This window comes from Ixodes scapularis, unplaced genomic scaffold (assembly GCF_016920785.2).
Source record: "Ixodes scapularis isolate PalLabHiFi unplaced genomic scaffold, ASM1692078v2 PGA_scaffold1__304_contigs__length_218370807, whole genome shotgun sequence".
Classification (NCBI taxonomy): Eukaryota; Metazoa; Arthropoda; class Arachnida; order Ixodida; family Ixodidae; genus Ixodes; species Ixodes scapularis.
Window position 1 is genome coordinate 73,595,027 of NW_024609846.1, and position 17,624 is coordinate 73,612,650.

General features: G+C 42.8%; 1 protein-coding gene and 1 non-coding gene across 6 annotated transcripts in view; one reads left to right on the plus strand and one right to left on the minus strand.

Moving 5' to 3' along the window:
• The window catches only part of LOC8042806 (rho guanine nucleotide exchange factor 10-like protein), a 74,156-nt gene that overhangs the window by 31,042 nt on the left and 25,490 nt on the right, over positions 1 to 17,624 (plus strand). For all 5 annotated transcript variants that reach the window (XM_042290780.1, XM_042290777.1, XM_042290778.1 and 2 more), the window contains 7 exons: positions 1,817 to 1,900; positions 3,031 to 3,122; positions 3,939 to 4,117; positions 5,096 to 5,208; positions 6,234 to 6,358; positions 12,126 to 12,217; positions 13,034 to 13,146. In XM_042290780.1, the coding sequence (XP_042146714.1) occupies positions 1,817 to 1,900; positions 3,031 to 3,122; positions 3,939 to 4,117; positions 5,096 to 5,208; positions 6,234 to 6,358; positions 12,126 to 12,217; positions 13,034 to 13,146 (798 nt within the window). The remainder of the gene's footprint in view (positions 1 to 1,816; positions 1,901 to 3,030; positions 3,123 to 3,938; positions 4,118 to 5,095; positions 5,209 to 6,233; positions 6,359 to 12,125; positions 12,218 to 13,033; positions 13,147 to 17,624) is intronic.
• Trnac-aca lies at positions 7,510 to 7,591 on the minus strand. Its single transcript has one exon. It is a non-coding gene; the product is annotated as a tRNA-Cys (tRNA).

The following is a 17,624-nucleotide window of genomic DNA, read 5'->3' on the forward strand; positions in this document are numbered from 1 at the left end:
GCAACCGCAGACCAATCGCAGGTCGAGGAGAAGTGTTCGCGCGCGTTGCATGCCGGTCGTGGGCCGACTGCTTCTATCTGCGAACATGGCGTAGGTTGTGATCGTCGACGTAGTGGTGGAACCTCATCGTTCCACGTAAAAGCGCTATCCTTGACTGTGAATTTTCGTTGTGTGTCGCTATGATAACCCAGCACGTAAAGATCCACCTACTTGTGCGGCGATGTCGTGGCGGCACTCTGAAGACGGGAGAAACGCCCGTGTCGTCGTGTTTGTTTATTTCGACTACAGTGGTGCTTTCTAGGCATTTGTGTTTGCGAACATCGCCCGGATTTTTTATTTGGAGCATTTCATGCCCGTGCTCAAGTTGAAGGTATTACTGGCGCGTACCTTATAAAGGATGCGAATTTTCACGCGTTTTCATCGCCGGAGAAAAGTGATTAGGGTTAGCAATCCTGAACGCTCGCAACGTCCGTCCGCAACCCGCGACGCCGTTAAAAGGCTGCTCCAGGCAAAAGTCGCTCATTTCTTTCAAATGTGCGACACACTTGAGAGAGAAGTGTACTAGTCTAGTGAAATAAAGACTTTCCTCAAACTAAGCTTTATTTTTCATCTAACATAAAATAAATTCTTTTAGAAAGGTAAGTTGTCTCATGCCATGTATTTTGGCCTGAAAAATTGATGTTTTGGTTATAGTGCGGTACCGCTTATAGTGCAGATTTTCGCGACTCCCGTGACATACGTTTTATGCGGTCTACACTATATTTGCCAACCGAGAAGCAACAGATGCACAATTGTAGGCAATTTTCTTTGTGTTGTTTCCCATATATCCCCACCATATCAATCGCGATGTCGATACAAAGTGAGATGAAGGCGTTTGCATGGTCCTGCCGCGCAGCCTTTGGCGTGGGGGAGGGGTGGGTTGCAATTTGGGTGTTCGTGGAACCCATGAGACCAGCTCGTGGAGCCCCTGTGTTCCCTGGAACCCAGTTCGAGAAACCCTGGAACTTTAGAGGCATTGTGAGACGGTTTCAGAAAGTTCTTTGCAATGTGTCGACACCGAGTTTTGAGGCCTTGCTAGGTGACTCCTGGGACAGTTTGCTCGAAATAAACTATTTGATCTTATTTAGGACAGGCTCAAATAAAAGCATTGCCAGGGCTGGTTAGCTTTTTAGTGAAATATTTCAAAAACTCTTAGGCTTAGCTGTGGCAGGGGCCAGAACCTCATTTTTTTGAAGATGCCAAGTTAAGTCATTGAGCGCAAACTATTTGATCTTATTTAGGACAGGCTCAAATAAAAGCGTTGCCAGGGCTGGTTAGCTTTTTAGTGAAATATTTCAAAAACTCTTAGGCTTAGCTGTGGCAGGGGCCAGAACCTCATTTTTTTGAAGATGCCAAGTTAAGTCGTTGAGCAGCGAATTGGGATCTCTGCTTTCAAAAGATGAAATTTTGTCTATGATCATGCTTCCATTTGTGATGTGTATGGCCGTCCAACTGGTTCTGTGGCAGACTTATATCTTCTGAAGCAATGACTTAAACGGAGCTATTTTGTCATAGAATGCTAACATCTTGAGTGTAGTAATAGTCACTGAGGGCTTTATAGAATGACGGAGGGGGGGGAAGGGGCTTTGATTTCTTCGACCTTCAGCACATACAATGTTTTTTCATCGTGCTAGCTTTGAACATGCATGCATTGTCAAGGCACTGCTAGGACCATAACATCTGAAATAACCTTTTCTTGTTGCTAAAGTTGGTGGCAGAGTGTGACAGTCAGCCATTCTGTATCCCCCCGGCTGAATATACCATTCCTTTTCTCAAGGCATTGGCTGCGGCTGCGGCTTCTTCAACATCTGTGGACGGTGCCGACCACTTCCTGCTACGGCAGGACGACGTGCTTCAGCTGGTCAGTGGCTCCTTGCCTCCTGTTTTCTTTGTGCCAGTGGCTCCTGCCCTGCTTTTGGTTATTCTAGTGTGAAAACGCATGTCGAGTGATCTCTATTGAAAACAAAGGATGATCAGCTATTGTTATGAGAGATTCTGGTAATGCATTCAATTTTTTTGACCACCTGAGACTGGGTGGAAGAAACACGACGGCGTCTCAACGTCGTCGTGTTTCTTCCATCCAGTCTCAGGTGGTCTAAAAAGTGGTAAACTTACACCAGCTTGCCTGCACCCTAACTGTTTTTTCATCAATGCATTCCAATCACTTATACACAAAATGAGGGGTGAATTTTTAGAAGTGTTAGCTCTAAATTGATTCTTACATGTCGGAGAGATAAGTCTGATGAGGGTTCCAGATGGTAGAGGCGTATTTCAGTTTGGATTTGACAAGAGTGCAGTATGACAGCTGTTTTACCTTTGGTGAAGCCTGATGAAGATGGCATCTTTAAAAGCCACTAAAATTATTCCTCAACATGCGTATCCTAACTAGACTGTTTAAAAATAAAATATTTTTTTAAACAGTGTAGTTAGGATCTGCTTGTCAAGAAATAAATTTTACGCAAAAATAAAATAATTTTAAAGTGATATTGAGGGCGCAACACATGATTTAGTTTGTAGTCGTCTCCTTTCAACTTGTTTTCTCTCCTGGCATTTCAGTCGCATGGAGGAGAGGTAAATTGGTTTGGCCACCACGTTGAGGTGGAGACAGTGTATGACCATTTCATGACGTCATGGACTTTGCATGCAGAATTTGAAATAAATCTCGTGCCAGCAATATTGCTAAAAATATTCTTTTTTTTTGCATAGAATTTATTTTTTGTCATCCCAACCAGACTTTTTAAAAAGTCTTTTTTTTTCTTTTTCTTTTCAGTGCCCTTTAAGAATATGAAGGTTTTACTTGCGCTTGAAGCTATATGTTCAGTATGAGTTTTCCATGACAGGTCGGGAGTGAAATGAACGCCAAGGTATTTAAAAGAAGGAGCTTTTTCTAGTGGAGTGAGAGCGAGTTGATAGGAATAAGTGATACCTTATAGGCTATGATGTTGGAAGACATACTTCCCCTCACTAACACGCAATGTCGTTTCTTTGTAGGAGGTGGATCAGAGTGGCCTTGTCATCAAGTCCAAGGCGCGTCGCATTTTCCTGCTGAACGACCTTCTTGTTTGCGTCACCGTCACGTCGAGGTAAGACACACGCAAACTTTTGCTTTGTTGCGGCTTTTTTAGTTTGACTGGTTTGCACTCATGCAATAGCTTCAAGAGTCTTTCTACTTCATACAAGAGGGGCATCTCACGGCCACCTCTCTGTTTCCCAACAGACGAGCGGCCGTGAGAATACCACTTTCACTTAACTGCCTACTTTCCCTGCTGGCTGGAATGCCCCTCCATCTTTGTTGCCCTGTTAGTTTTTCCCTTTCTTATTTTCATCTTTTGCGTGTTCCGGCGTACCGTCATATTTTATTAACAATACTAGCAGGGACACCCCGCTTTGTGGGCAAAATTTTCGGGACATACCGGGTAAATACACACATTTTTGCTTCATTATTACGGATGGCTCCCATTACGAACGCTTTCCTTATCAACCAATATCAGTGATGTTTGCAGACGAGGTGGGAATGTAGTTCCAGTCTATCTGTGCTTGAGGCCTGAAAGAATATTTAAATAACCAAATTATATTTGGAATACCAACCTTATAGTTATGACCAATGCGAGCAGATATGTTGAGAGGCGGAGTAAGTAGTTTATGACGAAGGGTAACATTTCAATGAAAAATTTCATGAAAAAGACACAGCTGAGAGATTTCTTGGGGAATTTGTAACGGCAGACCTGGAGTGTTTTTCATGGTAGAAATTCTGGCAGTGTGATATTAGTTTGTCAGTATAGAACAAGCGATGAAAGTTTGTCAATATGAAACGAGACATGCGAGGTTCCTTCTTCTGTTGTTTTTCCAGTGTGTTAATTGTTGTTGGATCGACCTGCGTGTCTTCTCCTCCTGCACAGGCCGTCCTCGGAGGGTGGCCACACGGGTGGTCGGGAGCGCCTGAGCCTCAAGTGGGCCGTGCCCCTGCAGGAGGTGGACGTGCAGGAGGACATTGCCCCTGCCACACGCAATCTGCTCGCTTCCTCGGGGAGAGCACGCAACTCGGCCGGACGCCTCATTCCCATCGGCAACCCTGGAGGTAGGCAAGGGCGGCTCGGGGAACGACTTTGTTCATGCGCTCACCAGCGCGTGAATGCGGCGCCGATGCCCCACGACTTCGCCGTGACGTGAGTCGCTGCGACTGTACCGTAAATTAATGCAAAACTACTAATTCTTTTTTTTTTTTACACTTGTTTATAATATTATTGGGCAGCCTTGAATTGTGAGCAGAGTTTCCGAGCCCACTGATCCAATGGAGATGCTGTGCTTTGTTTGCCACGTTTCGTCGAGAGTGCCAGAGCAGAGCGGCGAAGCTTGACCTGCTTGGCCGTTGAAACGCGGCGAAGCTTGTTGCAAGCGTGGAGGCACCGGGTCGACTGTTTTAGAAATTTCGACTACGATGTGACCATTGCAGTCGACGAGCGAGTTTCAACCAGGGAGACCAAGGGCATCTTAAAATAATTGTGTGCACGAGTTTCCTTCCCTTCTACATATTTAGAAAACAGGGTCAACCAATATTTAAAAGTTATTTTTATTATTTTTGGCGACAATTATGGTTGACCTGCATTTGGAGTCGACCTACATATGAGTAAATACGTCTCTGCAGTATAGGTTGAGTGGGCCTGTGAGATGTTACAACTCGGCATGCGCACTGTTCGAATGCTCTCGCGTTATTCTTCCTATGCTTTTTAGCAGCTGTGCATTAAATGTCTGCATGTTGACTGTCTAAGGTCATGTGACCTATATCATGCAATATAGGATGAATCACGTTCGGCTTACCTTGTAACTCAAAAATCACATATGGGCTTTTTTTTTAATTATTTCTAGCCTTTGGTGAAGTTAACACAAAGAGAAGTTCGTCAGAATTAGTCGTTAAAAATAACTTGTTTCAAGCGCTGCAGTACGTTAGCCAACAGTATTTTGATGGCCGTTCAGGTGGCAAACATGAGTGATGTGTTTTCTGGACAGATTGTTGCAAAATTCGACATTATTATTATTTTTTTTCCTGCTTTTACAGAGTGCTCTGGGTCGATGCAAATTCTCTACGACGAGCTGACTGACCTTGTCCACGACCTGGAGGTCATGAGTCGGATATCCGTGCTAGTCACGTCTCTCAAGAGGCCTTACCCGGTGAGATATAGTATGCCCTTGTTTCTCTCTAGAGAGAGAGATGTCCACATTTTCTTTCGTGAATGAATACCATGTTTTAGTACAGTAAAACCTCGTTATAACAAAATGGGATATAACAAACTAATGGATATAACAAAGCAATCATAATTCCCCTTGCTTGCTAATAGTGGGAAGAAATGGACAGTGGCTAAAACAAACTAATGGTTATAATGAAATAATTACGACCGCTCCTTCAACTATGTTATAACGAGGTTTTACTGTACATACATTTGATTAGGACAAAGCGTAAAGCGCCAATCACACTCTTGCGACCGAGTAAGACCGAGAGAGACCAGACCGGTTTTTAAGCCTCTTGTGACTTCTTAGGACCGGATGCGTTGCAGCGGAGCTGGTCCTAAGAGATTGCAAGAGGCTTAAAAACCGGTCTGGTCTTTCTCGGTCTTACTCGGTCGCAAGACTGTGAACGGGCCTTAATGCCTAGCAACATACAAATGGAGCATGTGCTTTATGCTTTGAGGCTACTGGAGAACAAAACCACAAGGCAAAAACTTGTTGCTTCGAACACGTTGTGTGGAATTTCCGGGATGCCATTTAATGTCGCCTTACGGTTTAATCCTTTTTGGTGGAATACTCGTAAGTGGAGCCCTTTGCAAAGACAAACTTTGCAAAATGTTGCTTGCCGTGCCTTGTGCAAGAAGTGTCTATGATTCTATTTCTTTTGGTAGTCCGAACTATGTCTTGGTCACAATCTCTAATAATAGGGTCTCCAAATGGCGTTGTGGTTTGGTGGTCATACCTCAAAAGAATCTAAAAAAATAAAAACTAAATGTCTAATCAAAAAAAAAAAAAAAAAAAAAGGCTTTTCTACAGATATTTTTAGGCACGCTTCTTGCAATGAAAATACAATCAAAGAATGTAAGGCACAACTCAAGTCGTCGTTCGGCCGCCGTCTTTGTGGGGATGACCGGCAGGCGACATGGCTTGAGAGAGCGGTGTGAAGTTGTGACGGCGTTCCCCATCCCCAGGAGATCACGTGCGAGACGGTGCAGAGCGTGACACGCAGCATCCAGGAAGCGGTGCGCCACAAGGACGAGGAGATCACCCTGCTGGACAGCTGCTGCCTGCAGCTGGCACTGCCACACAAGTCCAAGTGAGGGCATACACGCATGTCGCATACCAAATAGCTAAAAAAAAACAATAAACCTAAAAGTAATAATATTTTTTTCTATTTGGTTAGGACAGGCAAATCCCAAAATAAATGCTTGCTAAAAAAATTAATTTTTTTTTTTTCCCCATTATTTATGTTACAATACGTATGTTTCGATTTGCGGGCGAAACCGAAACTGGTTGGATTATGATGATAGCGTTTCTACCAAACTAATGCGTGCTCCGAGTTTGCTGGACCTCGGGGCGCACACTATACACCATTTCAAGATAACTTGGCGAACTGTGGAGGCTATGGCCTCCGCGACCCAATAAGAGCGTGAGAGCGAGGCACGTGACCCGACATCACGGGAGCATTTGTGTCACCATGCGAAATGCGAGGCGCAAGGCCCAAAGGAGCCGACTGTAGTCTGCTTGCCAAGAGTCGTCTGCTGCGAAAGCAACAAACTTCAGGTGAACGCCCACTGCTGCAAGAATGATGTCTGCTAGAGTAGCAAACTTTTCGAGAACAGTTCATGAGACAACCGTGCTCTCCATTTATATTTACCCGCAGATCTGTGGTGGATGCTAATGCCAAGGCGATGTTTCGAGCGGAAGTGGTCCATTACTCGGCTGCGAGCGTTTAAACAGAGTTCAAAAGTCATGTTGTTCTCGGAAAAGGGTTGATCTGTATTAAGTATTGTTGAAAAGTAACATGCCTCGTCTTTCTTCCGTGTCGGGTAGTGTTGTGATCATAAGGGTCTGATTGCAACACTACTAAAAGAAAAAGAAGCCTACAACTACCTTTTGTCGCGGATGGCGCTGTTGCCGGGGCAGTAACGAGGCCCTTGTGGCCTCGACCATGGAGTGTTGTCACGTGCCTTTCTCAAATGCTCTTACTGGGGCGTGGGGGCCACAGCCTCCACAATTCGCTAAGTTATCGTGAAACAAAGTATAGTTGGGTACAAACGCTATCATCATCCCACAGGGGTACAGTTTCAATTTTTGCCCTCAAATCCAAAAATTAGTATTGTAACATAAATACTGGGCAAAAAGAAATTTTAAGGGCGAAGGTCCTTAGGGTCTAGCCTTGTCCGGCGTCCGTGCGCACATCGATTGCCATCCCATCTGTCTTCTTAAAAAAAGAAAAAATGTTTGCGCAGTTGACAGGATTCGAACCTGTGCGGGGAGACCCCAATGGATTTGTAGTCCATCGCCTTAACCACTGGGCCACGACTGCGGTACGAGTAGGGGGCTCTGAGATGTGGTAGTAACTCAAGAGCTGGGGGTTTCTGTCATGGATGAAACGTTGCATGTAGCCGCTCAACGTCTATACAGGAGAGGGCGCTGCAGTCAAATGCGTATATAATCGCGTTAAACTTTGCATGCATTGGCTGAAAGTTTATAGACGAGAGGGCACTGCGGTCAAATGTGTATATAACCCTGTTCCGTAAAATCAGTATCATCAGCACCACCAGAGCTTCGCCCCAATCAACATCATTTACCACATAAAGATGCGGTCATTTTTTTTTTTTTTTTTTTTTTTATTAAACATTTATTTTTAAACATGCTTGTCCTAACTACCGTAAAATCCCGAGAGATGCCCCACCCCCCCTAAAGATAGCCCACCACTATTTTTGGCTTGATTTGCTATATTTTTTTAAATACCGAAAGATAGCCCACTCCCAGTAATGGTAGTGTTGGAATCAATGATGGCCTCGGTGTAAATGCAGCCTGTTAGCTTTGGCGGGATATAAGCGAACACTGCTGACAGGGAAGTACAGTCTTTTTTGCTTTGTTGCCTCTTGCCGCCTTAACAAGCCTGGAAGGTACACAACCTAAAAATAGCAATTTTTTAAAAACTTTTCTTGATTGTACATTGAAAGTTAGCCCAGTCCATATTTTCAGCCGATTTGCTCTTGATGTTAGGTGGGCTATTTCAAAATTTTACAGTAAATAGCAAAAAAAAAAAATATATATATATATATATACAATCGAGTATCGTTAAAGGGGCACTGAACCCCAAATGTCGTATTTTTTTTTATTGTCTAAAACGATGCAAGTTGCAGTCGTAGACACTAAAAAAAAAAACGCTTCGCGAAAAAGACTTTTCTGCGCGCTTGCGCGCGCTCCTTTTTATTTTTGGCGTTTGATTCTCCTGCCTCTCGCCTCCTCGCTCCTTTTGATTCGTGACGTCAAGAATCATGAAATTTAGAAGCTTTGTAGGCGACATCTCTATAACATTTAATAACGGCAATCCTAAAACATGTTGTTTAACGCAATTGCGAACGCACTACGGCCCTTTTTGAAATACCAAAAATCGGGATTTCGTTGTGGTGCCGTATCCTGGGTTTGTATCCTCCCACAGAAAACAGGCGACACTGCTCAAAACCGGTCCGCCGCAACGCCGACGCTCGCTCCTTTCCTCCTCGCTTTGGGTCGCCATGGCAACAGCAGGAAGTCGTGAAAGAAAGTGGACTCTCAGGACTCCGCAATATTTGACATCAACGCACCGGCGCGGATCGCGTGGGAACTTCGAATTCGGCATTTGGAAATTGTTTTTTTACTTCACAAATACTGAATTCCCAAATTTAAAATTTTGAGGGTAATGTCCCGGCATCGTTTTCAATTGTTTCGGATAATAAAAAAATATATGATTTTGATGTGTCAGTGCCCTTTTAATTCAAACTTGAGGGGGGCCAAAAATTTGTTCAAATAAAGCAAAGTTTGAATTAGCAGGAGTTTCCTCCCATAGAGACACATAGGATGGGACCTGCACGTTAGTTTGAATCACCCACAAGTTTCAATTAAGAGGTTTGAATTAATGAGAGTCGACCAGTCGACTCTCATTAATTCAAACGGTCTTTATTAAAACTTGCGGATAATTAGAACTAACATGCAGGCCCCATCCTATGCGTCTCTATGGGTGGAAACTCCCGGTGATTCAAACTCTGCTTTATTCAAACAAATTTTCGGTTCCCCTCGAGTTTGAATTAGCGAGATTTGACTGTATTGTAAAATACCGGGCAAGCGCCCGCTCAAAATTTAGAGATAATCGTGAAAAAATGGGGGATGGGTGCTTGTCCCATCATCAATTTTACATATAAATGTACTGTGCATATTTTTTCACATCTTAGAAATTTGGATATGGCCGCTTAAGGTGGAATGGGCAGATGCGCAGTATTCTACGGTATATATATATATATATATATATATATATATATATATTTTTTTTTTGTAAGGGTAGTATTTTTTTAAGTACCGAGCAAGGACCCACTCAAAATTTGGGGGTAACCTCAAAAAAGGGTGTGATGGGTGCTCGTTAGGTCCAAAAGCAGAAATGCAAAACGTAATGGGATGGGCTTTACCGCTTTGCACCGGGTTGCTCGGAGGAGCGCCTCGCTAAGGGGAGTTCTTGTCATGTTGTCGTGGATTCTTGTCGCGCATGCTAGCATTATAACTTCATTTGCAGATCCGTTCTCTTTTATGTACATGTTTTCGCTTTGCATTTGTTTTTCTCTCCCTGCAATCCAAGATTTTTTTTTCGGTGTGTGTGTGTGTTTCTAAATTTTTTTTGATTGACTGTTTTTATTATTTTGTTCTGACTGATGCTTACACTGAATGTACTCCCCCTCTTGTAATGCCTTTATTTGGGCCTTTGAGGTAACGTGAATAAATAAATAAATAAACGCCTCAACTAGCCGGGTAAGCTCAAGAGTCTGGGGTGGACACTTGATATGCCCGTTGCTTAGGTTTTGCTAGAGGTGGGCTAATACTCGGAACGTACAAATGCAAATTGAATAGTAAGTTTCCCAATAATTCAATTCACATATCGAATTCCTAGTGTTTAGCCGCTCGAAATATTCGACGTACCCGGCGAGAGACACGCTGCCAGCGTGGAAAGGACAAAAGAGTGTGTTTTCTCGCTATGTTAGCATAGTGACGTTGGACAGATCGTGCAAGAAACGCCTCTTGATCCTATTGTTCTGCAAGAATCTAATGCGCAGGCTAGGAAAAAAAAAAGAAAAGGAATGGCACAAATATTTTTTGCAGATTTAATCACTATTTTGACTTAACCTTGAATATCAACCAAGACGTCCCGCTTGTGCAGCTTGCAGATATGAATAGTTGGAAAACTGGAATTCCAAGCCGTGCCTAATTTTTTTTCACGAGGAAAGCCTCTCATTTTGAATTGAAGCGTCGATATAGAACACACTTGGTACACTCGCAAAAATCAACAATAGCGAGATTGCAAAAGAAAAAAAACAAAAAACATGTTAACCACGCTTTAAAAAAAAAAAAACGTGTTAACCATGTTGTTTTGGCAACTCAAACTGCAAGTTCGGATTCAAAACGAAACGGAACCGAAAAAGAGTAGTGTTCCTGGATTTGAGAGTGTTTCCAGCTGTTCGATAGCCGCGTTTGAACGTTTACAATACAAACTGCGACAAGGTGACAAAGGGACAAAAGCGTCAATCTCGTAGAGGCACCGTCGCTCTTCTGGCCACATAAAAGTTTGGGAGTGAGCATTCTGGACTTAGCTACGGCAGCTTTTGCCATGCTCACGTCATCGTTTTTAACTTTTTGCTATGCTAAAAAAAAGAAAAGGCTTGGAAAAAAAAAAAATGGACGCATCTCCTTGTGGTGAATGATGTTGATTGGGGCGAAGTTCTGGTGGTGCTGATGATACTGATTTTGTTGTTCATAGGTAGTGCTGATGGTGCTGATTTTTTTTATTGCTCATAGATAGTGCTGAGTTCCGGGTTGCGTTTTGACTTCATTATTACTGCTTTATGGTTGGTGAAATGCAGAGCCAGTGGTTCTTCTAGCGAATCAGCTTGGATCCGCTTGAAGCCGTGGGAACGCATCTCCACCGCTTAAGTCAACGGTCCATGTCAGAAAGAGAATGTGTGGTATGGATCGTGGTTATATGCGCAGTTGAGCATTTGACCGCAGCGCCTTCTCGTCTATAAACGTTGAGCCAATGCATGCAAAGTTTAATGCGATTATATACGCATTTGACCGGAGCACCCTCTCCTGTATAGACGTTGAGCGGCTACATGCATCGTTGGAGTGTAGCGTAGTGGTCAAGACGTCTGCCTTGTAAGCAAGCGGTCCTGAGTTCGAATCCCTGTGCGGGTGTACATTTCTTTTTTTTTTTTTTTAAAGTGGGCTGATCTCTGAGGCAGTACAATCGATGTGAGCACGGACGCTGGACAAGGCTAGACCGTAAGGAGCTTTGCCCCTAAAAAGAAACTGATTGTGTTAAGGAAGGTACAATCTTTCAGTACGTATAGTCAGCAAGGGACTTTCATTTTATTAGTTAAGACCCGGTTTGTTGTGCCGTGTTGTCTGTCGCTGTTTATCATTCAAACCACAGCGGTATTGCACAACTGCTGCTGCCTACATGCTCAACAGCAGGGACTTTCTATTTTTTTTTTCTAGACAAGGTAGATGCCACAGTTTTATTTATTTTATGCTTGGTCTGGGGGGGGGGGCTGCAGTTTGGGTACAAAGAAAGTCCTGTGTAGTACGAGAAATAGTTGAGCACTCGTGGACAAGCTAGAGTAATATGGTTCTATTTATGGTTTCAGTGGGAGACGCTGAAAAAAAAAATTGTAAGGGCAAAATTATACGAGCTAGTGAGATATAATGGTGCAATAAATACAACACTGTGACCACATTCAGGGGTGTCTTACTGAAACGCGCAAGTAGTTTTGCAGTGGCCTTTGTTTGCATCCAGGCATTGAAGGAGCATTTTTCTTTGCTTTCAGATCCCAGAAAGTGCAAGTCAGTTTCCAGTTGTCGAGTCCCGCAGTGAAGAGGGACTGGACGACAGATCTACGACTGGCAAAGCTGGCCTTAGGTATGCAGCTGGGTCGTTTTTCGAATTTTGTCTTCAGCGATTTAGAGGCCAGGCTTTCTAGCTGGCAAGTGGTGCCTCAATCCGTGCTTAGTACTATAACTTTTTTTTGTATGGAGGCACTTTGTGATGAAATAAACTGGCACAATATATATTTTAAGAGATTATTTGAATTGAAATTTTATTTTTTGAGAGCCAAAGAACTTCTTCCTTCATGCCAGGCAAGTACTACACGATTTTTTAATGGACAAAACGGGACAAATTTACTTTATTGTAAGCCTATAAGGTGTGCTATGCACTTGCGCATTAGACATAGTATCCTCATAATTTGAATGGCAAAGCACTGGCGCTTCTTTAGACTGTGATCATTGTTGAGTCTGCCCGTGAAGTCTCCTTTCCCTACATACAATCTTGAACTGTGTAGAGGTTAGAGTGGAAACCTCGTGTCTGGCACGTTTGGGCAGACATAGTTTTACTTAGCAAAAAGTGCAGCAACACTGCCTTTATGGAAATAGGAACACCTTCATTAACCTTTGCTGCAAAACTGAAGTGGGGGCTTTCCTTGAGCGCGGTGATCACCCAACCACATTAAATGACGTTAATTGCTCACCATTAGAATCTTGGAAAAGATTCTGATCTCCGTGAATGAGAATGGCAGGGATGTGCCTCTGCGGTGCCGCCTCTAATGGAAGCTTGCCAACGACCTTGCCAACGACCTTGCGCTCGTGCTGGAGGCTTGAAATCCAAAAGAGTCACCCTGCCGTTCCATGCTCATCCCGCGGCGACCGTAACGAGGTTGCCCTTCCCGCCCGCGTGCAGACCAGAACAACATGCCAGCCTGGGACGTGCCTGAACAGGACAAGCGACCGTCCAGCAAGCTGCCCCTGCTCGTGCGGCTTGTGCCCCTCTACCCGGCCACCACCCCTACCGAGGTGGGTGGCCACGTCGCTCCCACGCATCCACAGAGAGAATCGACTTGAGCAAGGACACTACCTAGAACAAAATGAAAGCCGTGTAATGCCGAATTAGAGCGCAGCTCTTTAGGAGGAGGGAAGGGTACTGAGGGTCACATGTTCTCGAAGGGCACGTGACCTGGGGGTGTCACGTGACCTCGGGGGTTTATGACCCCCCAGGTCACGTGACCCCCAGAGAAATTTTTCCACTAGATTTAGCGGGGAAATTTTTCCGCTAGATTTGGCAGGAAAATTTTTCCGCTAGATTTAGCGGGGACGTGTTTCCACTAAATCTAGCGGGGAAATTTTCCGCTAGATTTATCGGGGAAACTTTTCCGCTAGTTTTAGCGGGGAAATTTTTCTGTTAGATTTAGTAGGGAAATCTTTCCGCTAGATTTTGCGGGGAAATCTTTCCGTTAGATTTAGCGGGGAAATTTTTTCATTCGCTTTCTAGATTTAGTGGGGAAATCTTTCTGCTAGATTTAGCGGGGAAATTTTTCCGCTAGATTTAGTGGGGAAATCTTTCCGCTAGATTTTGCGGGGAAATTTTTCTGTTAGATTTAGTGGGGAAATCTTTCCGTTAGATTTAGCGGGGAAATTTTTTCATTCGCTTTCTAGATTTAGTGGGGAAATCTTTCCGCTAGATTTAGCGGGGAAATTTTTCTGTTAGATTTAGTGGGGAAATATTTCCGCTAGATTTTGCGGGGAAATTTTTCTGTTAGATTTAGTGGGTAAATCTTTCCGTTAGATTTAGCGGGGAAATTTTTTCATTCGCTTTCTAGATTTAGTGGGGAAATCTTTCCGCTAGATTTAGCGGGGAAATTTTTCTGTTGGATTTAGTGGGGAAATCTTCCCGCTAGATTTTGCGGGGAAATTTTTCTGTTAGATTTAGTGGAGAAATCTTTCCGTTAGATTTAGCGGGGAAATTTTTTCATTTGCTTTCTAGATTTAGTGGGGAAATCTTTCCGCTAGATTTAGCGGGGAAATTTTTCTGTTAGATTTAGTGGGGAAATCTTTCCGCTAGATTTTGCGGGGAAATTTTTCTGTTAGATTTAGTGGGGAAATCTTTCCGCTAGATTTTGCGGGGAAATTTTTCTGTTAGATTTAGTGGGGAAATCTTTCCGTTAGATTTAGCGGGGAAATTTTTTCATTCGCTTTCTAGATTTAGTGGGGAAATTTTTTCATTCGCTTTCTAGATTTAGTGGGGAAATCTTTCCGCTAGACTTAGCGGGGAAATTTTTCCGCTAGATTTAGCAAGGAAATTTTTTCGCTAGATTTAGCGGGGAAATCTTTTCGCTAGATTTAGCAAGGAAATCTTTCTGCTAGATTTAGCGGGGAAATTTTTCCGCTAGATTTAGCAAGGAAATCTTTCTGCTAGATTTAGCGGGGAAATTGTTTCACTAGCTTTAGCGGGAAAATTTTTCCGCTAGATTTAGGGGGGAGATTTTTTTTGCTAGATTTAGCGGAGAAATTTTTCCGCTCCATTTAGCCTGGAAATTTACCCATAATTCACCGCACAATACACCGACAGCTCAAGCTGGAAATGCTCAAGCCGGAAACGGGCGCCTAAAAGCTGCGCTCTAAAAAACATTTCTGCAAAAAATTTTGAGTTTGAAAAATACCATATTTATATCTGCCAACATCTAGAAAGTATTCCCAAAGTTTAATTTGTTTACGCTACATAGTTATTTTTTTATAAACTATTTTCGGTCCACCGACGCTAAAGAAAAGGTAGAGGTTGGAGCACTTTTAATGTGTTTGTCTCTGTTCCACTTTTTGGCATAAATTTCAATTTAGGGTGACTGTCGTTTGGTAACGGGACAAAAAAACGGCTCAATTTTTTGTTTCCCCTAACTGGAATTTAATGGGCAATGCAACTGTGGCATTGTTTTTTTTACTTTATGAATGTCTTTTATGAACAATGTTAAGATTTTGTTGATGACATAAAAGGCAAGAAATTTATTTCATATTTCTTTGCAATGTTAGCATAAAATAAGTTAGGTACTTTTTGGAAATTAGTTGTCACAGTTGCACTCCCCAGACATTCTACTTCTTATTTAGAAAGGAAAAAGGTTGGGTACTATTACATTAGTTTCTGATTGCTAGTTTTCCTAAACAGTGGTAGGGTGTTCCTTATAAAAAGAGCTATATCTTTTTTTACAACTTATGTACACCAACGAAACTTTGCACTTCATTCTTTCTCACAACTTCCACTATATACAGTTGAATCTCGTTAAATCAAACTCTCTTAAATCAAACTTGCGGATAATTCAAACTAACATGCAGGTCCCATCCTATGTGTCTGTATGGGAGGAAACTCCCGGTAATTCAAACTTTGCTTTGCTCAAACAAATTTTCAAAATCTTTGAGTTTGAATTAACAAGATTCGACTGTACTTTAAATTTTAATCTTATTAAGCCAAAGGTTTAAAAGTTGACCCTTTTGGGTGGCGTCCTCCCTTAACCTTTTACAGTCATGGACAACTTAAAGGGCCCCTAAAAAAAAAAGAAAAAGGATGTTTTTTTCAGACAGTCTGGTTGGGACATGCGTGTCAAATTAATTTTAGGCCCCCAACAAAAAATATTTTAGAGGAATATTGACGGCGCCAGATGTGATTTAGTTTGTAGTCACCTCCTTTCCACTTGTTTTTTCACTCGGCATTTCGGGCACGTAGAGGAAAGGTGGATCGGCTTCGCCTTCACGTTGAGGTGGAAAGAGCGAATGACCACTTCATCTTGGGTGAAACCAGCTGAACGAAGGAAGGAGGATTGTTTCACCCAAGATGTATCAAAACCAACGAGCTCAGCTCATTTCCTTAGTAAGACCACTTCATTGAGCGAATGACCAGTCTGCGACATCATGGACTTTGCGCACAGAATTTCAAATAAATCTCTCGCCGTAAGTATTGCTCTATAAAAAAAAATTTTTTGACACGCGTGTCCCAACCAGACTGTTTACAAAAATTTCTTTACAGTGGCACTTTAAGAAACACACGGCATGTCCTGTCCCAAGTGTCCCATTATTGCCCCGCAGCCAGTGTGGCATTAGCCGACAAGAACGCGGCTGAAAAACAAATTACAAAGTGTAAATGCAGTAAACCACACCCTGAATTTCTTTAGCTGTCGGTGACCATATTGGTGCATGAAACGACGTACACCAATTGCTTGACTACTTGAATTGTAATCTTTCCGTTGAGAATATAATTAGTTAGCACTCTCACGCTGTTTTGAATTATGGGGTATGTAATTACTGTGGCCATTGCTAAAGGAAGAATACCCTCATCCTCCTACGGCCGAGGGGCCTGTTTGTCTCGGAGTTGAACAGTGGTGTTATAGGCCGCCCGAACATCTGTTTTGGCAGAAGACGAGAAACGGTGAGAAGACTAGTTTGGTGGCCTTTTCCTGTTGACGTCGTCCAGTCAAAATAAACGTCAGAGAGGCTCTTTGCCCGATGGCACTCTCGTCCAATTAAGTACGCCATCCTGTTTTTAACTTTTACTGAAGCAGTCGCGTGCACTATTTTTTTTGAGAATGTGCCAACATTGCCTTGTTGCGGCTTTATAGAAAGTTGCGGCGAACACGGGTACAATTTGGCTTAGGGGGAAATACTACCTGGAACAAACTTCGAGGGACTCCAATTTAAGGTTTCATTAAGTGAAAATTCACTCAACTAAATGCACTGGACACAGTCAAATTTTGCTCGGAACTTTTACGAAAGTTTTGTCATCCGAATAGTTTGTTCAACTAAAGTTTGTTCGAGTGGTGTTTCACGGTATTTATTTATCTGTGTGGGCACCTACAGCACCATGAAGCATTACAGTAGTGGAAGAAGAAATTTGCGAGTTGAGGGAGAAATAGTTATAGAGAACCTAAAATCTTGTCAATCACAGTATCGAAAAACATTTTGAACAGACCCTTTCCAGGATTGTGAAATGATGCATAGATTATGCACAGCCACCAAGGCACCATTACAGTGAAACCTGTTTAGAATGAAACCACATACAGCGATTTACGGTCGATATCGAACTCGCGGAAAATTTTAATAAAAATGCAGGTAAAAAGTACTTTTCATAACGAACAACATATATTGGCTATATCAAACTTTTTCCCCCGAGAAGGCTTCCAAAAATGCGCAAACAATTGTCTTCTAGCCTGTCCCTTCCCCCCCCAAAAAAAAGTAGGATAGAAAGAAAATTCCAAAAGCTCAAGTTGCGAACGAAATTGAGCGAAGAGAAGCGATTCAGAAGGGGGGAGAGAGCTAAAAATTACACCCTGCAAGCACGCACAGAAAAGGAAACTTTTTATCCCGAAACGGTTGCCCACGAAGAGAAGTGATTGAGAAGAAAATATAAGCTAAAAAAACAACTTTTCAGTACATTGTTACGAGGCGGAAGTGAAGAGATGAGAAAGAAAGAGAAGCTCTCGTCTTTCAACGAACGCATCGTAAAAGTTCGTTGT